This window comes from Haemaphysalis longicornis, unplaced genomic scaffold (assembly GCF_048455015.1).
Source record: "Haemaphysalis longicornis isolate Haplotype H1 unplaced genomic scaffold, Haemaphysalis longicornis Haplotype H1 scaffold_1, whole genome shotgun sequence".
NCBI lineage: Eukaryota > Metazoa > Arthropoda > Arachnida > Ixodida > Ixodidae > Haemaphysalis > Haemaphysalis longicornis.
In genome coordinates this window covers 37903630-37928419 of record NW_027526203.1, presented here as the reverse complement: position 1 = coordinate 37928419, position 24790 = coordinate 37903630, and the positions used below count along the sequence as shown (strand labels likewise).

Genomic DNA, 24790 nt, shown 5'->3' with positions numbered 1-24790 from the left:
CTATCGGTAGGTCGGCGAGCCGTGCAGTAGCGCAGTCAAGCCAAGTAATCTCCATCTGACGTCACACGAAAACGCCACAGAAAATGGGCGAGGGTGCAGAGAGGAGGACAACATTTTCGAATTGATTTTGCTACTAAATAAATTTGCGTAAACACACTCAGAGTGGTCGAAACATGGCCTGTGTGCTATAGACTACAATTTGCGCTAGTAATCCCGCAATGGTTACTAATCACTTCAGTGTCTCTTTAAAGGGGTTCTAAACAGTGTTCAAAAGGTTGAGATTTTACATGCGCGATCGCTGGAGTACTATCCAAGGAACGCCCTGCCACAAAAATGGCTTAAAAGCTTTGAGTATTAGCCGAGTTATCGTTCATTAAAAAGGGCCCGCAGTCAGGCCTAAAGCAGTTACCCTCTCACCATGCCTCCAAAGCACTGTGAAAGCTGTGACGTCACTGAACAGGGCTGGTCTGACATGCGCACAGCCATTGGCTCCGCTGGGCCGTACGTCACACTTCTTTTTTTTTTTTTAGCAGACGACAGCCAAACTCCTCCTACTACAGCCGCTGCCGCTCAGCGGGGCTGGTCGGCTCATGCGGCCGTGCTCGCTTTGGCACGTCAATTGTATAATAGCGGAAACGAGTGTTTGAAGGCCAGATAGGGGGATTCCAAGCACAACATGCTCGCTCATGGCAGTAATTAGAGATTGTCACCGACGACTAGCGGCCCACTAGCGTTTCTGCATGCGGTGCTGTCACGGCAAACTGGGCTCTCCGAGGTCGGAGAAAAGGCTTAGCATCGCCGCAGCTGTTCAGACACTGCTTTACGAGGCCGTGCCGACAACGCAATTTTTCACTGCGCTAGCACCCCCTCTCACACATTTATAGACTGATTTTCAGCAATAGTCCCGCTCTGGCTGGTGGTGACAAGCTTTAGCTGCTGCTGTGTATACCATATCATGCATACACCAGCACAGTGGGCACCTTATCGAATGTGCGGGCAGGTGCTTGCCGCGGTTGCACGTGTGATGGATGGCTAAGCTAAGCTCGTGTGATGGATGGCGGCGATTGACATTCGTCCCTACTAAGATACGCCGTGCCGCCGGTGCCAGAGCGCTGCTCGCCGGAAGCGCACCCGTGTTTCCCCCAGAGCCAGGAACGCCGATTGTCTACAGCAGTTAAAGGGAACCACCAATAGCGGCGCCGTGCTATTCAGTGCTTCGTGCATCATAGAAGCTGCATCAGAGCCATCTGCCGCACATCAGAGTGCGGCAGTATGGCGGTGAGGAAGCAGGGCGAGGAAAAAAAAAAAAAACACGAAAGGATCTTATTTGCATGTTTGTGCAACCCTGCTTTACGCAGAGGTGCAATATTTGATATACGTTGACGTGAAGGGGTACTTTAGCGATTGCGCGATTGAAATGGCGACCTTCGGAAACCTGTTTAGGGCCCCTTTAAAGGAGCCATGAAGACAAAACATAAGTTTCTGTTATTCGAAAGATTTCATGTTTTATAGTGCCCCCAGCACTTGTCCGAATGCAAACGATGCTTTATTCACTGAGGAATTAATTGATTTAAGTTAAAATTTTGATTTTCCCGCTAAATCGTGCGTTTTCGTAGTCTGCAATAACATCACAGGGCCTTGTTTACCGTAAAGTTAGTGAACCTAGATGACGCCACCACACCGTGGCTAGCCGTTTTCTGCCTTATGCTTGTGAGCGTACTTGTACCTGGCTTGTTTTGTTCATGGAGACAATCGTTCCGTGAAACATGGTGCTCGCTCGACAAATATGGTCACGTAAGACATTGTCGCTTGCGTCAATCGGCCAGTGTCGTCTGGAACAACCCCAAAGCACCGCAGTCCTGTGCAGCTAAACCAAGCATAATGTGCACAGTACCAACAGCAGCATGCGCATTGGTACTTCTATGTTTACGTGTGCTTTCGTAACTTCCACTGTTTGTCTCACCATTCTTAGGGCTTTAAAAAGAATGTGCTCTAAATTTAAGTGCAAATAGCTCTTTCGGCAAGCTTATAAGCTCTGCCTAATTTGCGTTTGCTGTTGCTGCCCTCCACCATTCGCAGAGCTGTGCATACGACATCATAGGTTCTGTTGCGGGAAATGAGCTAGTGGGTCCCATGGCCATTCTTTTTCCTAATTATATAGCTTGTTTGAGCGAAGTGGGCGTTAAAAGTGGTGTCAGTATGATTCTAACGAGGCAATCTTTTGAATGAACGAAACTTGTGGTTTCTCTTCAAGGCTTCTTTAAAAATAGCGGTGTGGCCTTTAATTTTTTTTTTTTTTGCCACGTCAGACGCTAGTGGAGGGCTTGTCAGATGCTACTGCAGGGATTACAAGCTGCTGCACAGTCTTACAAACAGCGAGCAAAGCTTTATCTTTGTGTTATGGTAGGCACAGTGCATAAACCAACTTCACTAGAACTAGCTTTTTGTGTGTCGACTTTTCTTCCATGTTCTTTGGCTCCCCGGTCACTAGGTATTCTCGGGATTAAACGTCTGGAGGTGACAAGGTACTAAAATTAAATATTTGAGGCTGCTAATGGTGGTGTTGGGCCCTGTGTTGTCTGTGTGGATGAGACCACTTTCCCAAGAAGCACCTACACAGACACGACACGTGCGATATACCATGGCAGTGGATCAGTCTACTTTGTTCGGCGATTCCATTGCCACATTACACCTGCTGCGCATTTTGGCGCCACAAAAAAAATGCATGTTGCTATGAAAGAAAGAAAGCATGCTGGGAACGTTTATGAAGCTGCATAATTTGCCCGAACCTAGAATGCTTCGTGGAGCATTTTGTGGACCAACATTGTTGAGGTATACCTAAACCAGGCCAACAGCAATTATTTTCAACTGACATCTGCGAGTCCCATGTTGCAGTCTTTCAAGTATTTATCTCGGCACGTGCATGCCAACGTCTTCTTGAGGTAGAGTACCGCTCCTCATCTTTGGTGTCAGCGTTAAAAATGAGCTTGGCAGGAGCAAGCCCAGGGGCATGTCCACTGTTTTTGCATTGCGTAGCTACCAATGCATGTCCTGTCCTGTGAAGGTGCCAGTCCTTTCTCTTTTTTTAAATGTTTGCTGTAGCGCCTCAACCTTTCCAAAACGTTGCGTATGCGCTCTTGGTTTCCGTTTGATCCCGGCACTGGTGCATACAGCGGCAGAGGCGTCAAAAGAGTGCGGGTTTTATTCCTGGCTGTGGAACGCGGTGCCTCTGATGCAGGTAAAATGCAGAAATGGCCTACAGGCAAAGCTTCATGTTGGCGAAATTATATATGTATATATATTTTTCATTAGGCGGGCACAGCATCGAGGCATTACAGTGTTCACGCAATGCTTGAACGTACGCGCAGGCTTTTTTTTTTCTTCTCACAAATGCGGGGATGTGCGTTGATGCCGACTTTTGGTATTCACGAACCGGTATTGGTAGCAATGCTCCCACGAGTCGTGCACATGAGAAGATCATTGACTGTGAAGGAGACGTGAGGAGACGTTCCGCCTTCATTTATTGAGGAGTGCTGAGTGAAGAGCAGAAGGTGAACAGCGGCGGAGAGGGGCGAGCCATGGCGCCGATGGTGGTACTGCATAGCAGAGTGCGAGCGCGGTGCTGCTGGCTCGGTGTCTGGATTCCAACTGCCGGCCACGTGACTCGTGTCTCGTGGCTCACGGCTCGGGACAGGATCTGCGAGCATGCGGTGCACTGCTCTGGCGGCGCGAGCTCCCTCGGCTGCCGCGGTTGATCTGCTACAGCTGGATACTTGCCCGCTTCACTGCAGTATCGTAGGGAGACGGTAGTGCTCTGCAGCCCCTGCCACGAAACTGCCTCTCCCCTCACCCCTCCCACACTGTTCCCTTCCTGCCTTACCCGCCGTGGTGGCTCAGTGGATAAGGCGTTGCGCTGCTGAGTACAAGATCGTGGGTTAGATTCCCAGCGGCGGCGGCGGCTTTTCTGATGGAGGCAAAAAGCAAAAACACCCGTGTGTTCGAGATTTCGGTGCACGTTGAAGATCCCCAGGTGGTCAAAATTAACCCGGAACCCTCCACTACGGCATGCCTCATCGCCTGCGTTGCGTTGTGGGGACCCTTGTTTCCCTACGCCTCGCCTGCACATGTTTTCGCGAGCTGGTAGCCGCCATTTTGGGCAGCCGGCACGTCACGTAGGTCGTGTCCTCTTCATGGCCCCGCGCGATGCGCCAAACCGGCTCGCCGCAAACGTGTGCGCGAGGGCGCGAGGGAAGGAGGACCAGTTTGTCACCTTCCTTTGCGCCACCCTCTCCCTGACCAGGGGAAGACTTCCTCTCCCCTCCGAGCTGACCGGCGGGACGAACGAGCGCTCCGCCGGGAGTCGACTGGGTGATTTGGTCAGAATCGGTTAGCTCCGCAGTGCGTACTCCGAATGTCTCGATGACGGACGGAGAACCCAGTTGGCTCCACGGACTCTGCTGAGATTCTGCCCTGATCGGTTGCACGGGATGCCTCCTCTGCTCCCGCTGTCGTGATGACGGATATCGAGGTCTGAGCCCAGCGGCTTGAGTGAGCGACAGGAGCCACTGTCTCCCCGCGAGTGATAGTCGTGTTGTCTGGTGTATGCCCTGTATCTGCCAGGCAATAAAGCCTCATTTTGGATTGCCGGAGCCTGTCTACCACATGTGAGTACCCGAACCCGTGCGTGAGTCTTCGGATTCCGCAGGGCTAGTGTACGGCGCGTAGCGTTCTCTAGCAAAGCTAGCCGGGGTCCTCTGCTATCACGTACGTTAGCCCACAGCGTCGGCGCATTAAACCCTACAATCATCAGTCATCCCTTCCTGTCTTGGTACTCTGGTGCAGCGCAGCCACGAGCTCCCCTGATTAGGGGCCCGAACCACGTCGTGGCAATCAACGACTATCACAAAATTATCCCCTGATAAATGCAGTTGGGGTTTGCTGAATTCAATTGTCCCAGAGTCGCACTGCTGGTGCGCCATCTGTTTGGACCGGTTGTTGCTCTTTGGCTTTGTGCTTGAGGCACAAGCTCTAAGACGGAGCGCGAACCCTTTTTTGTATGATTTGGTTAAAATGTTGTTTTGCTGAATAAAAGTGAATTGAAGTGAAGTGAAGTTTTGAACACAAAAAGTACTCTATATATCAATTAAAGAATAGTGCTACTATCAGTAATGTATTGATGTTTTACTTCAAATACGACTATTTTCTTCTTGCTGAACAATGTTGACAAATATGAGGTATGCGAGCATATCCGGTAGTTTAAAAACGGTTTGCCTATATAAACTTCTCGTTCAATAATTCACTTATTTCCTGGCCAGGTGGTTGAATTAAGGGACAGGCAGAAGGGCAGACAGGCCAAAATGCTAGCATTTAAGAAACAATGAAGAAAAACGGCAAAGGTGGCAGGACAAATGCGCCAATGAGGGAACTGGCTTGAACCACATGTGCTATCATGATTGGTCTGTGTTTTGCATGCTTCACTTGTCTTGCGCAATTGGCAAGCATCAAGTAGCGTGAAATGTTTTCTACGATGGATGTGAAAAAACAAAAACACCCACGTGTTAAGATTTTGGTGCACATTTGGTGCACCCTGGGGGCTCTCAACTAATCTGCAGCCCTTTGCTACAGCACACCTTGGAGCCCAGGTGTAGCTTTGGCGCGTAACGGTGCCAGCATTTAGATTTGAATCGTTTCTGCCCGGTCGATGGACTTGCCGAGAGAGCTTTGTGAGGAGACCACTGGGTAGCGCACTCAGTGTGCGCAGCAGTCGTTGACGCCTGGTGGGGCCGTGCTTGTGCAGGTGGCGCCGTCATCCCAGGAAGAGGGTGGGGGGGACCCCCCGCCCGAGTGCAGCGCCCCTGCCTTGTCGAAGAAAGCGGTGATCCGGGCACGCCAGGGGGGCGCCTTCAAGCCGCCCGTCCGGCAGGGATCTGCCTCCGACTCAGGTAAGTGGGGTGTGCTGCTGTGCCGGGATCGAGCTGCATGGGTCCGCATGCGCCTTGTGGAGCCGTCTTTTGTGGCAGTTCCAGGGGGAAAGGTCGGGCGGTGGCCAGTTTCGACGCAGTTCTTTGCAGTCTTTCCTCGTGCATGTGTTCCACAGAGGAACTGTGGGCGGTGGGACTCGCATCTTGTTTTTTCTCTGTGGCTTTATCCACCGAATCAGGCCACGAATGGGTGGTGCACGTGTTGTGGCTGCCTGCGTATGCTCGGGGTGAAATAGGTGTGCCAGATGAGATAGAAGCACTGGCTGATGTGCAGAGGTGGTATTCTCATGTTTTGTCCATTTTGTGTCGGTTTCAAAAGTGTCCGTTTTGAGCAAGCCCTTATTGGCTAGTGTGCCTTCAGAATGGGCCCGAGGAATGCAGCCCGTGAATATGCAAGTATGTTGTCCTCCAGCTTAGAGCATCGCTTCTAAAGGGGCAGAATTTGTGTCGGAACACAACCCAAACAAGTGAGGACGGTCTAAGAGCAGCTTTATTGTTAGCACTCACCTGGGCCTCCAAGGCATTTGGGGGTGCTCTGTGGGCAATGGTCCTACGAGCATTCTCCGCCTCTGCTTGCTCATCTCTCGAGTACTAAAAAGAATTCAACAAATCGGCCAAGTGCAGACGTTCACGCGAGTCATGTCTCGGCGGCAGGATTACCTTCAGAGTTCTTTTCCCTTCTTTGTCTGTGAACACCAAAGATGCTGGCCAAGCTGGCTTTTACCACCACTTTGCTGTAAAAGTTGTTTGCACTCACTGTCGATGAGAGTGCAGACACTGTAGATAACACTCATTGTGCCGTTCAATTTAGTGGCTTTGAGGGAACTTCTCCAATCCAATGTGGTGCTGATAAACACCACTGATGCTGGTGCTTCTTTTGGCACTTTTGTCAGTTGACCGCAAATGCAGGAGTCCCTGTTAACCCACACAAGGCTGGCTCGATCGAGGGTACTGCCCGTTTGGTGGACAATGGACGCCACGGGATGTTTCAGGTCCTTGAAAGGGATTTGACGAGAACCGAAGGCAGGCCAGGTGTGGAAATGGTCAAACACAAAGCGCATTAGTGCCCTTCTAGTTTTTATAATGTCACCGGAATAGCAGCTTTGACGTTAAAGAGGCCGCCACGCAGATGAAGTTTAAGCTTGGTTCATTAGAAAGACTGATTTGTCCCGATAACAGCGGTGCCAATTTTATGGCAAGCTCCAAACAGATAATCGAGACAAATGAAGTGGTGGCCACTCCCCAGCCACTTTGCGGTGACCTGAACAAGAAATTGAACAAAGTTGTATTTTGTCTTCATGGCCCCTCTAACTTTGAGGAAGATGCAAAATTATCCGAGTGGTCTTCAACGACATCCCAAAGTCCAATTGTAGCCTCAAACAAGGGGGACCTGGACTGCTTTCCAGTCCGCGAGTCCTTAGGAGACCAATGTCGGGAATCTCAGGTGTGCCTCTTCTGATCTGCCCACTGTCAAACTGTGAAGTGAGTTTGAGCAGCGATTTCAGGACCTCTCTACGTGCAGTTCTTAATTTCTGGCCGGGCTTTGGCAAGCCTCAGCGGGTCTCACCATTTTTGTCATTCTGTGACCAGCTTTAATTAACGTTCTGCATCGCACGTACTGACGTGACAGGTGTTGCAGAGGGGTGGACATCACATGGCAGCTATGTGCCACCAGGCGTAAGCGTAATTGACTTCTTGTTTTGTGATGGTCTTCGTGCTGTTGATGCATAGCACTGCTCCAAGACTTTGCTGCTCCCATTTCCCCATAGAGCCTTGCTGTGCACCATGTTCGTGGCTCTAAAAACTACTGTCTGGAAGAGAACCGTGCTCACTGCAACCATGAGAGTATGCTAGCTGCCCAGCGCCCATGCATCCCCTTTGGTTGGAACTGCAGTGCATACCGTAGCACCACTGTAACCGTGTATTGACTGCCTCTACTTGGCACGGTTTTGTGTTGAAATTCTGCATGTGCGGTTGTGTCGATGCGGGTTGACATCTAGCGAGTGTTGTGTTCTGGGGGCATGTGGGGGGAGACGTTCACTGCTGCTGTTCACCCCTGTCTTGTGTGCACAGGCTTGAGAGGAAGCCACTGTCGTCTTCCCGATTTAGTGACTGGCCTTGTTTGTGTTCTTTCCACAGATTACCTACGGGTTATCTACCAATTGTTATGGTATTTGTGGCATGGTACGTTGCGTTCTCTTATGTCAGACGGGGGTGTGGTTGGAAGTGAGGGGGACGCGCTTGTTTGCCGTTGGGCGGGCCACTTTTGTGCGCACCTTTTCCCCCCTAGCATTGATGTGTGTGCCTCTGCCAGAAGGCCTGCCTGCCCCTCCTGGCTAGTCCCCAGGCATGCAGAGGGTGGAGCCTCGCACTAACGGCTGTGGCATGCCAGCCCCCCCACACAGTTTGCGCAGCCCTTCTTCCGAGGCCCCACTAACGTGCACCCCACCTAGCGGCTGTCTCCCTGCTGTCTCGTGCGCACTCTGTCGGCCCTGTCGGGAGGGTCGGCATCACCATGTCGCTTAACTTTGCTCCGTAGCCTATGGATACAGCACTGCTGTTTGTGCTCGGCTTCAAAGGCCTTCGTCCAAGTGGATCCTTTTTGGTAATTTGTCGGCCTTTTACACGGGTGCTCAAGGCACCTGGGGGCGTCTGGCCCCCTTGGCCTGGACCCGGACGCAAAACAGGGTCCGGTTGCTGACAAGGACCTACTTGGTAAGAGAACCCAAGGTGGAGGGTCACCCCGCAGGGGGTCAGCATGTGTGTGGGCCGTGCAGCCTGCTGAGCAAGGTGCGCGCCCTCAAGTGCCGCAAGGGTTGGCTACTCTCCACATTCCGTGCATTTGGCGGTGGCCTGGCCCACTCGGGGAGACCAGCGAGCAGTCGGAGCCAGCGGGAAGGATTTGGCCTGTTGTGCATGCCTGGTAGAAGAGTGCCAGGGCAGCCTCTTCTCTATTGCTGCTGCTGTTTCACTCTGCTCGGTTGGATGGAGGGGTGCAAGCCTTGTTAGTGTAGGCGTGTGAGGCCTGGCTGGCTCTTTGCCACTGGCTTTCTGGGATGACCGTGGCCTGGAGGCGTGAGGGAAAGCCTCGGGGGGTTGCCGGTTTTTACGTAATCCGTTGAATACGAAATGGCCAAGTGCAGCTCTTGGCAAGTTTTCTGAGGGGGACTTGTTGGTCTTAACTCACTCTTTATATTGCCTGGCCACATTGGTGGCCTTGGTTGCCCACCACCGTGGCTGGTGGGTGGGGTAGTGAAGGAAACAGAAAAAACGACACCCACCTGGGCAAGGTTTCGGTGCTTAAAGTCCCCTCCCCTTGGGCAGTGGGGTAGTATGTGGGACTGTGCTCTTGTTCACTGTGAGTGGCTACCAGCCCTAACTGAGGTGAGCACCACCTGGGCCTCTGCTAGCACGCACTCTTCTTTACTCGCTTTGTACGAAGCCCCCCTGCTGCTGCCTCACTGTGCTTTGATTCTGTAGCTTGCTGACCACATCTGATGGGCCTTGCAGCTGTTTGCACGCATCTTGTCACTAGCGGTCGCGCTGGTCTTTGATGATGATGATGGTGCTGTTCCGTGTATGAAAACTGTGAGCTGAGGCAATGCCGTCTGTATAGCCTGTATTCACTGGCAAGGCACGCATGCAGGCAGCCATGTGAGTGCGCCGTCACTGGTTACGTCGGGCTCCGCGGGATGGCGGTACTTGTCCATGCTAAGCGCATGATATGTGTTAGACATTCCAAGCTCTAGCCCGCCGAATGCAAAGTAATGCCTCGCCTTCAATGTGAGTGCGATTAACAACAACTCTGTTGACACCACCGTTGAGAGTCGGGTTGAAACGGAGCAGGCAACGCACGCTGGTGTTATTTTTTTCTTTGGCGTGCGGCTGCAGTGGCACAAGCCGCGCCATATTTGTGGCGTTTCAGCCATGTTTGTGGCCATTTCAGTGTTTTCAAACGAAGAAATTGACAGCTAAGCTTCAATGAATACCACCTATAACATTGCCTGACACATCAGCTGCTTTCCAATGGAGCAGTGTTCACCGGTACATGCTGCAGCACAAATCAGCCAAGCAACTGGGCGTCCTTGGGGCCCCGAATGTGAAGGTGTAGGATTGCCACTTTGCGAAGGCTGTACAAACCCTTGTAAATGGTTGGTAAAGCTCCTGTGAAGCGCTGCTTCACAGGACCTAGACCAACACAGGCCAGCAGCACGTAGAGAGGCTAGCGAGTGGGGAAGGGCAGGAGAGGGCAGCAGGACAGTGACTGTTTCGCCATGTTCTGGGCCTCTTGCTTGTCATTAGGGACTGCTCTTCCATACTGCTTCAGAGCATCCTTGCCCCTGGGATTTTTGTTGCCATAGCAGTGTTGGACTGGCCCGGAACTGCCAAGGTGTGTTTGGCCTAGTTAAATGGCCAAGTTACTGCTGCTGGTGAACAGTGGCAGGGTCCAGAGTGTGTTCCTTGTAGCGAGTAATTAGTATTGCCCGCGTCCAAAGCGAGCGTGGTTTCCCCAGCGAGTGGTGCTCTGTCCGCAGCGCTGCTGCAGCAGCAACAACAGCAGAACGGGGGTGCGCCAGACAATCTGGAGCTGCTGCCTCCGGACGGGCGTCCGTCTCTGCGGCGGACCACCTCTGTGGCTCCCCTGCTGTCTGCGCCGGGAGCCGTGGACTCCGTCGGAGAGGCCCTCACGCTGCTCGATGCACCCGATATGCGGCCCCTGGTCACCCTGGCACCGGCTGCCCCACCCATTGACCGGCCCTCCTCGCGCCTGGGGTGAGCAGGGGTCGGGAGGGGCACCGCACTCTTGGTACTTGAATTGGGCGGCCAACAGGTACCCACAAGGGAGAGTACCATCCAGGGGCATTGAGGCTGGTAGGAGGACACGCCAATACACTCTTAGTTCCTGAGTGGTCAGCTGTGGCTCACGTTACGTTTCACCAACCTGTGTGGGCTGTTACAGTTTATACTAATGGCTTCCTGAAACATTGGGCATGACTCCACAGGTAGGGTAATGTGGCTGTGTTGATTATACCAGTTAAGGTGGTGAGTTGGGCTAGTTGGTGCACTTGGTGCACTTGGTGCACTTGCACAGCACGAAACGACGGGGACACAAAGCAAGAAGTGAACAGAAGTTAACGCTGCCTTTATTATTATTATCTCATTGGCTGAGGTTGGCACGGGGGGGGGGGGATTGTGCATGCATATGTAGTTAAACGTCCTTCCATTAAAATCAGTTGATAGCCAGCGCTTGTCCTGTTCACTTCTTTCTTTGTGTCCCCATCATTTCGCGCTGTTCCCCAAGATGCAAGATATACCAGTCAAGGCAATGTTGTGTCAAACAAGCCCAATGTGCCTGACGGCTGGGTTGGGCTATGTCGCCCAAAGCAGTGCCACCTGCAGTGCTTCTATGTTTGCATGTTTGTTTGTAACTTCCATCATTTATCTTACCCTACTTACTACTGTAAAAAGAATATGCACAGGGTTCGCACAGGTCCTTGAAAACCTTGAAAACCCTTGAATTTAGACGTGTAAATTTCAAGGCCTGGAAAGTCCTGGAATTTTTAAAGGGTCCTTGAAAACCCTTGATTTTTTTTGGAGAGAACCAATGGCCCCATCTTTTCCACAAGAATTTAAAGTGTTTGTCGTAAATTTTACGTGTTAAAAATGTAAAGAAACATTGTAACAATCAAGTTTCAGTGTATTGCGTGAAATTACGAGTTGTGGATTCTCATTATTACGAGGCAACATTGGGAGCAGCACTCCTCAAGGGAATTCATGTCACGATACAATCCCGTGAAAGCCGGCTTCTGTTCTCTATCTTGCATGTTCCATCTAGTCTGTGGACGGCCTTTCATTGCATATTTGCTGTGCCTCATACGCTCCATCTGCATTTGCTTTTACGTGCAAATGGAGGACGTGTGCATAGTTCATCCTGCCTTGCAGCAACACTTGCTGAGTTAATTTCAGCTGGTACTCTTGCTGACAAAGCAGGAGATGCAGGCAACATTAACTAAGTTTTTGAAATCAAACAGTCCGCTTTTCGTGTGTACGAGATTTCGGCGCACGTTAAAGATCCCCAGGTGGTCAAAATTAATCCGGAGCCCTCCACTACGGCGCGCCTCATCGCCTGCGTTGCGTCGGCGCGTTAAACCCTACAATCAATCAATCGAAATCAAACAGCCTAAGCAAAACGCCGAGAAAAAAGAAAAAGCTCTAAATACAAACTATGAAATAAAAAATAAAGCTGGGGCAGCGTTCATGAACCCATAGCGCCTACCTGAATGTGCAGTAATGTTCTTAGGTAATGGGCAATAACACAATTTTGCATTCTGTTGAAAAAGTTATAAATAATCCCAGATAAAACATAAGATGGGGACCTTGAAAATGTGTTTTCTGGTCCTTGAAAGTCCTTGAAAACCCTTGAATTTTGGCTTTTGAAGCCCATACGAACCCTGATGCACTAAATTTCGTATGCATATTGTTCATCCTGAGGGCGTGTAGCCCCTGTTTAGCCTGTGTTTTATTTTCCCGGCCTCAGCTGAATGCAACAAGCAGCCCATGATGCGTCGTAACTCTAGTGCAGAAAAGTTCTCGGTTTTCCTGGCTGTGCAAAATGATGGAAGAGTCGTATAAGAAATGACCGCAAAATCGTAAATCATTCTCACACTGCCTCGGTACTTTTAATACTTTTCTCGTCACTAGGTGCCAACATTGTGATGGTGAGTAGTAAACGCACTGTCAGAGCAAAAATTCCGGCTTCTAGCGTGTTCTTTGTGTGGGTGCGTACTGGGTGGGATGTCTGGCGTCTAATGTATGTCCAGGGAATTGCTACAGATAGTATTACCGCAACTGTGGACCACCTGTGGAACTTTTGTCTAACGACAGAGATGTTTGAAACGTGAAGCTTACTTCCACTGCAAACATAGTGGAATCAAAGTGCAATCTCGTGATGAGGGATTCATTTGTTGTCGTCTGAGTGGGGACTTTGATGATGGCGATGCCCTTGAAGTGTTTGGCGCGCACCCACTCGGGGGCGATTGGCCAGGGATAGTGTTGGCTGTGCATTTGCATTTTGGGTGCAGTGATTTAGATTGTGGATACATTGGCTTTGGAGCAGAGAGAGCTTGGCATTCGGACCACCTCTTATCGTCGTCATCACCAGTGTGCGCCCCTGCCCAGGGCCCCCAGCAGTGGGGAGACGGTCCTGGAGCAGCCAGCAGCAGCCGGCTCCCCCCCATGCGCAGCCCTGCCCCTCCTGCGTCAGAGCCCGCTGGGCAGGGAGGTGGCCCCCTCCAGCAGCAACATGCCCACAAGGGTGAGTGGTGGTTGCGGCACCTCGGTAGGGACTTGCCGGGCATGCGGGATCAGAACGGCCGGCTCACAAGTACTGTATTTATTCGAAACTAGGTCGAGCACGAATATAGGTCGACCCCCTAAAAATTGAAGTCGCCGAAAAAAAATTAAAATATTCGAGTTAGGTCGACCCATATTTTTAAGAAAAAACTGGAGGAAACTTGTTAAAACTCACATTTATTTACAACGAGGTCGCTTAAACCTCACTGGTCGGTGGCTCAGTGGCTAAGGCGTTGCGCTGCTGAGCACAAGGTCGCGGGTTCGATTCCCTGTCGCGGCGGCTGCTTTTCAGATGGAGGCGAAAAGCAAAAACGTCCGTGTGTACGAGATTTCGGCGCACGATAAAGATCCCCAGGTGGTCACAATTAATACAGAAGCCCTCCACTACGGCGCGCCTCATCGCCTGCGTTGCGTCGGCGCGTTAAACCCCACAATCAACAATAAACCTCACTGGTCGGAGCCTCACGTTGCGTCGTTGTCGAAACTTCTAGAAATGTCATCATCGTTGGATACTTCACTGGCGTCCTCGGTGCCATCGAGGGCATTGGAGATACAGCACTTCTTGAATGCTGTTCGGATGATGTCTGCAGGCAGGTCCTCCCATGCGTTCTTCATCTAACTTCGCTCAGCTGAGCCTTCTTGCAGCGTCCCGTCGGGGTCTTGGTGGCGTTGTCCCTCGCCAGCCATTCCTTGTAGGACACAGCGACGCGAGCCTTAAAGGGCTTGTTGACTCTCACGTCCAAGGGCTGTAGTTCCGATGTCATCCCGCCGGGTATGATGACCAGGTCCGTACCAGCCTCCCGGGCAGCCTCCTTTACTCCCGGGCAAATGTGGCCTCTGAAAGAGTCGAGGACCAGCATGTTTCGAAGCTTCAAGTTTGCTCCCAGTCGCCTCATTCACACCGTCCTGAACTACCCCTTGACCATCTCTTCATTCATGAAGCCCTTTTTGTGTGCCCGGATGATCACATTTGCCAGGAACACCTCGCCCTTTGGCGAAACACAATGTACGGCTGCAACTTCCAGTCGTCAGCAGTGCAGCTCAGCATCACTGTGAAGCGCGTGTGTTCATTGCCTGTCGTTAACAGGCGCAAGTCCTTGGCTCCTTTCGCTGTGACTGTCGTGTGGCTGGGCATATCGAAATAGACTGGAGTTTGATCAGCATTCCCGATCTGGCCGAGAAGGTAGTTGTGCTCTTGCCTGAGCTTGATCGCGTAGCGCTGGAATGCCACCAGCCGCTCTTTGTGCTCCTCTGGAAGCCATTGGCAGATGGTCTTTCTGCCGTGAAGCAGAACCCATTGCGTTGCATGAATTTCTGGACCCACCCCCGACTGCTTTGAACCCTGAACGGCCGATCCCGCCTCGCAGCGCCAACTGCCAAGCTTTAGTCTGAATATCTTCGCAGGACACTTGGAGTCCTTTCGCACGCTCCTCTTCCATGTGCAGCCGAAGTTCTTTCTCGAGAGCATCGTGCCTCCCAGTTGCAGGGCCACGGAATACACGACGTAGTCCACTACAAGCAAAAAGTTCGTCCTGTTGTTTCTGCCATCCCCTGATCAGCTTTTCATTAACGCCAAACTCTCGCTGAGCGGCGCAGTTGTTCAAGTTCTCAGCAAACAGGATCACCCGCCGCTTAAAGTCGGCAGTACAGCTCATCCAACGTGACATCGTGAAATGTGCACGTGCAAAATGTCTTGTGCGGAAATCAGAACGAAGCAGACACAAAGAAAGCGCATGAAACGGAGAACGGGGAGGCAGCGACGAAGCAGCCAATGCTGTTCCATTCACGCTTGTCATTACAGGGAATTTCAACGCTACTCACGCCAATCCAAGAGGCACTAGATTACACTCCCACTCCTGCGCCAAATGCGCCAATTTGCGCAAAATGAGGTATCCTGCGCCATCCTGATAAAAAAAACACGATTTTGCAAGCAAGTGCGCCAAACGTGCGCCAAAATTTGTGTCGCGCAAATCGAGTGCAGCCTGTTGCAAGAACTACTTCACAGGGGTCTCTATACATATGTAACTAATTCGGCTTGATAACTTGGAACTCCCTAGCACCCCTCCACGCGTTTGCCGCGGCGAATTAGGTTAGCGCCGTCGCTGTACCGCGGATACAGTGTTTTCATCTAGCAAGTCATTGCAGCGCTGGTTAAAACTTTCCTTCTTGCCGTAGTTTTCAATGGGTCGTTCTATAAACAATAGAGAGTTTTAGGGGGCGTTCATTGCCGACCCTCTCCGCTCCGAGAGCCAGCAGGAGCGCCCTGTCGGGCATGTGTGACGCGCTCGGCTGCAAGCTCCTGCTTCGCTTGCCGGGCTCGCTGAGTGGGCCGTCACAAGCGGAGCGGGCCGTGAAAAGCTTGAACCGCATGGAGCGTTTTCTGCTTGCGAAAACGCGTCGTGCATGCTACTGGCGCGCTGCCGCTGAACCCCCCGCACGCTGCGCACGGCGCGGCAACATGGCGGCCGTTTTGGCCGAAAAGTGGTTTGGGAGCTCGAGCGACCGCTTTAAGCGCCCTCTAAAATACCGCTCAAGGCACACACGAAGTTTCTTGTGCGGTAAAGTGAAAGTCGCTAGTGAAAGCGCCCATGCAATATCTGCCGGGGTGGTAAGCCTAACCATCTCCGGCGGAGCCAGCCGGCTGTCGCGAGCACTTCGAAACCGCCGCCATGAGGCGCGCGCCTCCCCATTGGGGCAAGTCGTCAGGCTCCTCCCACTGCCGCGCGCAATGCGCGTCATTTTCTGAGCGAGGCAGAAGCTGCCGCACACGCGGAATCGTCGACGTGGGCGTGAAAAAATCGCGTGCGCAACGCTGACGCACACAAATCGCGTGCAAAAACGCTCCACGCGCATTGTTTGTGCGCATTCCAGCTAGCGTGGAAATGCAAGCACCTGCATCAAATAAAATGAAAAAGTAAAACACGAGGACTTGCCTCAACAATTAATAAACTGGAAAAGAGGCACGAGAGACGCGTTGTTCTTTTGCTACGCAGGTTTGTCGAAGCCTTTCAGTATTCATTATCGTATTGCATATTGCCGTTCATCCACACCAGAAAGGAACTAAATACCTTGAAAATTGTTTTGTTGCAATTTTGTTATTGCGTGAAGTATACTTAGGGGATTTAATTGCATCAAACTTTTGGCGACTTCTAGCGACTGTTTCGAAATACGTGAAAAAAAATCCCATTGCCCCAGGGATGCCAGGTTGCGCTATAAATAGCCAGACTGGGCTACGTTTTCTTGAGGTTGGCGGGAAAGTTTTTTTGATTGGCTATTTAGCTATTCTTGGGCTATTGGGAGATCCAACTGTGAAAGCTATTTTTAATGAATGTTCGAGCCTGCCAACTATGAAGCGTTTTCAGCGACTCCTTGAAAAAGTCTTCCCCTAGTGAGGACAAGAAGACCATTATTCTTCAGCTGTGCTGTTAATTTGTGATTGCACGTTTGAAAAGCACCTTCCAGCGACCTCCACATCAATTACTGGACGATACTGGTCAATTTTTAGTGTTGAGAGATGCTTTGGGCACATCTAGCACTTGATGTTTAGTTGCTCCAAGGTGCTCCAAAACTGGCATTTACCGTATTTATTCGAATCTAAGCCGATAGTTTTTTCTTTAAATACTGATATATCAAACTCGAGTGTCGGCTTGGATTCGAGGGATTTGAAACGCGCCGATTTCCAAGTGAAATTGAGGGAAGTGGCTTGCGGCTATCGCCACCCAGAAAAGAAAGTATTGTAGCCATTACTAGACGAGCCATTAGCCACTTAAGGGGCGATGCCGCCATTTTGAAATGTGCAGATAGTGGCCTGCGTGCGGTGAGGCGTTTGGTTTTGACAGCGCAATGGCACTAAACAAGCGGTGCCATTGTAGTGCCGCTTTTAAAAGAAAAGTTATTTTAGCCGCCGGGTTGCCGTGGAACGTTCAAGCTGGGCAGGACTTCGGCATGGATGAAAAAAAAGTCCGTCATTGGAGGACGCAACGGGAGAGGATATTTGCGTGCGCCGCAACGAGGATGGCATTCACCGGACCAAGAGAAGGCCGTCACCACGAAATGGAGATGGCATTGGCTGACTTCATTTTGGTCCAGGCAAAAGCAAGGGAGCTTTCAAGCAAGGGAACGAGGCTTATTGCGGGCACACTTGGTGCTGGCTACAGAAATTCATAAAGCACTTCGGCTTTAGCCTCCGTTGTCGAACCTCAATCGCCCAGAAGTTGCCCGGCTATGTTGAAGAGAAACTGATTCAGTTCCAGCACTTCATCTTCATGTTCAATAAACGTGTTTTCTTTTTGTGAACGCTAAGGTCGCCTTTTTGTTTGGCCTACATTCGAGGTAGGTTTTTTTTTTCGTGGCTTCAGACTTTCGGGGGCCGGCTTAGAATCGGGGCCGGCCTAGATTCAAATAAATACGGTAGGGGCTCCAAATTGCTCCAAATTTAATAATTTGCTGATACAAAAATTGCTTCAAATTACCGTTCATCAGTGGCACCACTGAGATCTGACTTTTACAAAAAACATTCAAGTTCGATGGATCCACACAGGCAGCGATCACGCTATTATATCTACCACTGTAATAGGATCGGACTACAAATCAGTAATAGGTCGAGCTCACCTCACAGACTGGACGTAACTCAGGGAGGAACGGAGCAACCGCTCACTTGCTGGAGAAACCCAAGGCGAAATCTCTTTTCAGGGCTGGATCAAACAACTGCATCAGGATTTCCTAGAACTCACCAAAATAATAAAGACAACCACAGCCACACCGTGCATCGACTCTCATTTACTGGACATCTGGGAAGCGAGGACAAGTTTGCAGCGGAGATGGAAGCGGCAGAGAAATAATCTAAGACTAAGAAAACGGATCGCACAGCTAACACAAGAAGATGCAAAGTACGCCAACTCTCTCTAGGGAAAACTGGCTGTCTCTGTGCGATGGCCTACGCGGCACCCTCACCACTGCAAAAACATGGAAGCTCCTCCGTTACTTGATCAACTCCTCAGCTAGCAAAGCAGAGTCCCAACACAACGTGGCCAAATTTATACACCAATTTCCTGGAGACATGGGAGACCTGCTCACAGCCCTCAAGAACAGGTATCTTCAGACAAACCCAACAGAACTCCTTCCTACCATCATATTTAGGAGCACCAAACCCGGCGCTTGACAAAGACATCCAGCTGCACGATGGCACCGCAGCCATACAGACTTTGAGAAGGCACACAGCTCCAGGAATGGATCAAATCTCTAATAGGATGCTTGTCAACCTTGACGATCCGTTGCTCTTAGAGCTCACCAGTTACTTTAACAATATCAGGAAGGCAGGAACAACACCTGAGGAATGGAAGATTGCGGAAGTTCAGCTGATCCCGAAACCAGGAAAACGACCCAGTGTAGAGAACCTCCGGCCCATATTTCTTACTTCGTGCATAGGAAAACTCCTGGAGCACATCATCCTCAAAAGACTACAATCCTTTCTGGAAGATACGGGAAAACTGCACCCACAAATGGTGGGTTTCCGACCCCATTTATCAATGCAGGATATACTGCTCCAGCTCAAAGTAGCAATGAGACCCGCAACCCGTAACTGCCGGACGGCTATATTGGCGCTGGATTTAAAGGGTGCTTTTGACAATGTGAAACACACAGCCATCCTTGCGAAGCTGAACACCCTGGACTGCGGAGTCAAGACCTACCAGTATGTCAAGTCTCCTTCCAGATCGGAAAGCCATACTCAAAGTAGGGGACCACACCACGGACCCCTTTCCAACAGGAGGACTTGCAACTCCCCAGGGGGCTGTACTATCTCCCCTCCTCTTTAACATTGCTCTCATAGGACTCCCTGCACTACTTAATTTTATTCAGGGTATAAATCATGGCCTCTACGCAGATGACATTACAATCTGGACCACCCCAGGTTCAGTGGGAGCAATGGAACAACGCTTACAGGAAGCAGTAGATGTAGTAAATGGCTACACAAGGTCATGCGGACTGAGCTGCACCCCTCAAAAATGCGAACTATTACTTGTGTCTCCAACCAAACAAACCTTCAGGGACACCCACCATCGCCATACACATAGATGGGCACATTATCACCCCTGCTCAAAGCATCCAGATACTGGGCGTCACCTTTCAGGTTGATAAGAAAAATGTCATAACAATCAACAAGGTCAAGATCATGACGGAGCAAGCCACACACAGGCTCAAGTGCATAACAACTAAGACAAGGGGCATGGGCGAATCTGATACACTCCGACTCGTACAGGCGTTCATTTCGCGGATCACTTACGCAATACCCTATGCTCTGCTCTCAACAACAGAACTGAACAAACTGGACACCATTATAAGAAAAGCCTACAAGTAGGCTCTGAGCCTACCAGTCAGCACTTCGACAGACAAATTGCTTCGTCTAGGACTCAATAATACAACTGATGAACTCATCGAGGCACATCTATCCCACCAGAGGGCAAGATCAGGCACTACAGAAACCGGCAGATCCATCTTTTCGAGACTTAGACTATCGATTTCGCTTCAACACCCAACACTCCAAGTCACAGACATCCCGCATGATATCAGGCGCCACATTAAAATACCTATACTACCGCGAAACATGCACCCAGTTCATAATGCCGACTGGAGAGAAGCAAGAGCCCGGGCTATATTAAAGCAGTATGGAAGCCATCCTGCCGTGGCATACACGGACGTGGCCCTCTACCCCGGAAGGCGGGACTCAGTAGCGACAGTTATTGTAGGCCAAGAGCACCACACCAGTGTATCACTAGACCGAGCCAACCCCCTACTCGCCGAGGAAGCGGCCATTGCCTTGGCGCTTACCCAAACGAGCTGAGACCGTAATTACCGACTCGCAACATGCTTGTCACAGCTTTTCCTGCGGGAGAATACACAAAACTCAGGGTGTCTAGCGACTGGGAAAACAGGGAAAAGTCGGAATTTTGAGCCACCGAGAAAAGTCAGGAAATTGTCAGGCAATTTTTCATTCAAGTAGGACCAGTCAGGGAAAATTACTTCGGGGCCTGCCCACACAGTTTTAGAATAGGGGAAACCAGTGTTGGAGGCCCCCAAAAAGTTAACCGAACGCAACACGTTCGCGCGCGACGAAAGCGTGAACCGCATGAAACGTTTTCTGGCTTTTCTGCAAGCACGCCTGGGGCGCGCTGACGCCGCCGCGGAAACCACCTGCACGGTGCGTGCCGAGCGGTAGGCGCTGGCAACATGGCGGCAGCACCGGCCGCGGAGTAGTGCGGTAGCTCCATCTTCCTCCATGGGTAGCTCCAATGACCGCTTCTAACCGCACGAAGAAAAGTCATAATTTAATAACAAGGTATTTAATAAGGCAGAAACAGATTTGCTTGTGCAGGAAAGGAGCCACCGCAGGCACGAAATCGTCGACGCGGCCGTGAAAATAAAATACCACGCATGAATCGCGTGCAGGAACTCGCTGTGTGGTTCACGCAGCTCGCAGCTGGCTAAGGTCACTGGGAGTACTTGCACAGAGGGAATATCTAGGTGGTGCCCAAATCGCACGCACAACGCACTTTTTTTTTCCAGCAAATTTTAAAATAAAGTGCTTTTTGGAAGCTAATCTTGAAAGAACTTCTTTCTTATGACATCAGGAGCCAGAATTACATAATCAAAAAGAAACATGACATGGTTTAGCGTGAACCGCATGGGGCATTTTCTGCTCGCGAAAACGCACCGTGCACATCACAGGCGCGCTGACGCTGCCGCGGAACCACCCGCACGCTGCGCGCAGTTCTGCCGGCGGCGGCTTCGACCGCAAAGTGGTGATGGCAGCTCGAGCGACCGCTTCTATGCGCTCTCAAAAATGCCGCACAAGGCACGCACGAACTTGTTTGTGAGGCAAAGGAGCTTATAATGTGGGCAAAAACGGTACTATAAAACATCGTCCTCGCTGCTTGTGAAAGCGCCATGCAGCACCTGCCAGGGTGGTAAGCCTAAACAGCTCTGGCCGAGCCAGCCGGCTGTCTTGAGAGCTTCGAAACTGCCGCCATGAGGCGCGTGGCTCCCCATTGGCGCAAGTCGTCGGGCTCCTCCCACTGCCGCGCGCGCAAATTTCGACGCGGGCGTCAAAAAATCGCACGCGCTACGCCGACACACCCGAATCGCGTGCAAAAACGCACCATGCGGTTCATGTGGCATGTCAAGCCAGGACAATAAAAAAAAAATGGAACAGGTGCTCGCTGAAGCGCAACTTGAAGCTTCTATTCCGCAAGATGAAATAAACTCTCTGAAGCCATAACTGAAGGCAAGCAAACCTCAAACTGAAGTTAATCAAAGTGCATTTTGAGAGTTGTATAGGGCACTTGCAATAAATGTGTTTCCTTATGATAGAATTCCCTATAATAGAATGTGTTTTCTCTACACTTTTTATATGCTTCACGTACCATTTCCCCAGAATGGCGGCTGTTGTATAGGTCAGGGAATTTCGTTTAAAATGGTCATGGAAAACATGGAAAAGTCAGGGAAATTGAATTAGGCAATTTGCTAGACACCCTGAAAACTGCACTTTTAAAATACTGCAACAGAAGCCACTAGGAAGACCCCCCAAGATAATGTGGGTGCCTGCGCACATTGGAGTCTCAGAGAACGAGATTGCCCATCTCACTGCTCGAGAATTGACTGGCCGAGCACCTGAAGACGAAGATCTGCGTCCGCTTTCTCTAGTCTCGTTTCATGAGATTACCGCGCACTATTGGCTACAGAGACAAACGTACGCCCCACCGCACAAACAACTACCCAAGGGCCACGGTAGAATACTTCGTGCCCTGCAAACTAATTCTTTCCCCCAGCCTAGCAGAAACTACTGCATAACCCCCACACTGTATCCCCGTTTGTGCCGCTTCTGTAGGGAGTTCGGAACACCTTTTCTTATGGTTGGCGGCTGTACACAAAGCCCACTTGACCCGCCCAATGCCTTCCACACTTATGAGCTTTGGGAGAGCACCTTGGCCAGCTCTTCCCTCGATGTCCAGCGCAAGTTGGCGGAGAGGGCAGAAGACGCAGCTCGTGCCAATAGACTCCTGGAATGAGGAGGCCACCCTAAAGACTCTTTACTAGGAAACAGCGGTTTATTCTCTCTCTCTCAAACACCAGAAGAGGGCCGCACCGCTAGGCAACGCCGGGGCAATGCGCAGAGCCTCACAGGGTGCATCAAGCACTCCTTGGATATTTTTACCTGTCAGTGAAAAGAAAAACCCAAATTTTTGATAAGGCGTGATAGAATTCCGATTTCTCGGGAACTTTGCCCCCAAATGATAAGAAAAATGATGGGCCATTGAACCCTTTGCATAGAGCCTTGGGACTAATCATGCTGCATGTCTGGCTGTAAATCTCGCCTCATTTCACCTCTGCCAAGTGGTGCACCAGCGACGAGCTCGCTTTGTGCCCCATTCAATGTTTGCGTTTTGTCAAGGGAACCTTGGAAAAATATTCTGTTGAAAGTTTTTAAAAAATGGGCCAGTCACTTACGTTGTGTTTTGCCCTAAATTCTGTAGCCCTTTCGTGCGCTTAGTTCACACCTGCCCTACCTTTTGCCCTGAGGTGTCAGTGTAGCAGAAGGAAGTGACAACACGACGACCCCCGCTATCTGAAGCTGCTAGTGAGGGAGAGCCATGTGAAAGCCAAATGCTTGAGAGGCCAGCCTCGATGTGCTGTATCGGCTGTGTGCTGCTTGCTCCAAGAGTGCTCGCTGCTTGCAAAGGCCCACTGACCCGTGGAAACGGGGGGGGGGCAGGCGCAGGCCTCCGTGCTGCTGGCATCCAGCCCCCCGCTGTCGGAGTCTGCGCTGCCAGAGAGGACCGAGCCCTCGGGGAGCACCGCCCGCCCAGAGGTAGTGTGGTGGCGCCATTCCTTTGCCACTTGGCACTGGGCGCAGGCCTTGTGGGTTCTGGCTATTTGTTTCGTCGGCTTCTGAATGCACGAGGACAGGCACTGGCAAAGGTGTGCGTCTCCAGACTAACAAAGGCTCCTCCTGTGTCTGGTGTGCAGACTATCTCTCCAAGATGGGCAGCTCTATTTGGCTCGAGAAGAGGGGCCTGTGAGATTAACCTGATTGCCTCCTTGTAATTGGTTTTGTGTTGGGTAAGAGCCCCCCAACTAAGGGTGCTTAAATGTGGCTGCTAAAATAAGGGTGGGGGGGGGGGGGGGGGGGGTGCAAAGGACTGGGGTACTCTATCTAAAGGCCATCAGCGGTTGTGTGTGTGGTAATAACACTCGCCTGCTCCAAGTAATGTGTTCAGGTGGCACTGTCTCGCGTGCATGTGGTGCTCACTTCGTGGCCAGGCCATTGCAGATCAGATCGCATCTAATCTGTTTACTCCGACACCAAGAGCCTCAGAATGGGCTGGACAGGCTCCACGGCCCTTGTACAGAGCAGGTGCAACGACAACATATGCTTCAACATATGCAATTCACATACATGTAACAGATGGTGGATTAGCACTCTTGCATACATGGTATGACATAAAATTCACTCGCGTGAAACATGGTATATTAGCCGTCTCGTATACATGGCAAATCATTTGAATGGAATGGCAGTTGATGGGTTGACATGGTACATCAATGGTGTAGCATGTGTTCACTGTAATTTGTTCGGTTCTTGGGTGCTTCCCAGCGGTCGAATAGGCAGATGTTGCATGGGTAGATTTTTAGCACAAGTTTGGAAATGTTGCATAGTATATTGTTATTTCTGTTTGCATTGGTTTCATAATGTTTGAGCAGCAAGGTTTTATTAGAAATGGGTCATTGGTAATAATTTCATATGTTCAAAAAGAGGCTGTGGCTGTCATATGCTGCGTTTATAATGAACTGCTTCTTTTCGTACTCTGCAAAGTTTTGTGATATTTGCGTGTGTTGGGGTGCCCCATACCAAGTGACAATAATGTAAATGTGATAAAAACGTGGTCTGATATATTACCGCAAGCTTCATACTTTTTGGTAGACAAAACTGCATTTAGAGAGAACACCAGTAATGCGACAAATTTTTGATAAAACTAGGCCAACATGAGCATTCCACGACACGTGTTCCTCAAACACTACTCCAAGATATTTCATCATAGGCACTATTTCAATGTTGTAATTACATAGTTGTAGTGTGTGCTGGCAGTCAATTGTACAACTCGACGCAGTGGCTCAGCCGCTAAGGCGTTGTGCTGCTGAGCACGAGGACGCGGGTTCGATTCCCGGCTGCGGCGGCCGCTTTTCTGATGGTGGCTAAAACAGGGGTGAGACAGCTGCGCATATTGCGCCTTTTTGATACATTTCCATTTTCCTGCGCCAAGCTGCTCTAAAAGCGTCAAAATATCGAAAATTGCGCCGGACTGCTCCAGAAGAGCCTGAAAGGCACGGATTTTGATGCTCATGTCAGTTCCGGCGGGGACGAAAGCCTCCCGCATCCTGGTGACCGCTTTAATTGTCGGTCA

General features: G+C 50.8%; 1 protein-coding gene across 10 annotated transcripts in view; it reads left to right on the top strand.

Moving 5' to 3' along the window:
• The window catches only part of LOC144175856 (uncharacterized), a 229436-nt gene that overhangs the window by 75825 nt on the left and 128821 nt on the right, over positions 1 to 24790 (top strand). For 9 of the 10 annotated variants that reach the window (XM_077704906.1, XM_077704915.1, XM_077704935.1 and 6 more), the window contains exons 10-13: positions 5798 to 5942; positions 10517 to 10754; positions 13161 to 13296; positions 23104 to 23199. In XM_077704906.1, coding sequence (XP_077561032.1) covers positions 5798 to 5942; positions 10517 to 10754; positions 13161 to 13296; positions 23104 to 23199 — 615 coding nt within the window. The remainder of the gene's footprint in view (positions 1 to 5797; positions 5943 to 10516; positions 10755 to 13160; positions 13297 to 23103; positions 23200 to 24790) is intronic. The other variant, XM_077704958.1, reaches the window with a different exon arrangement.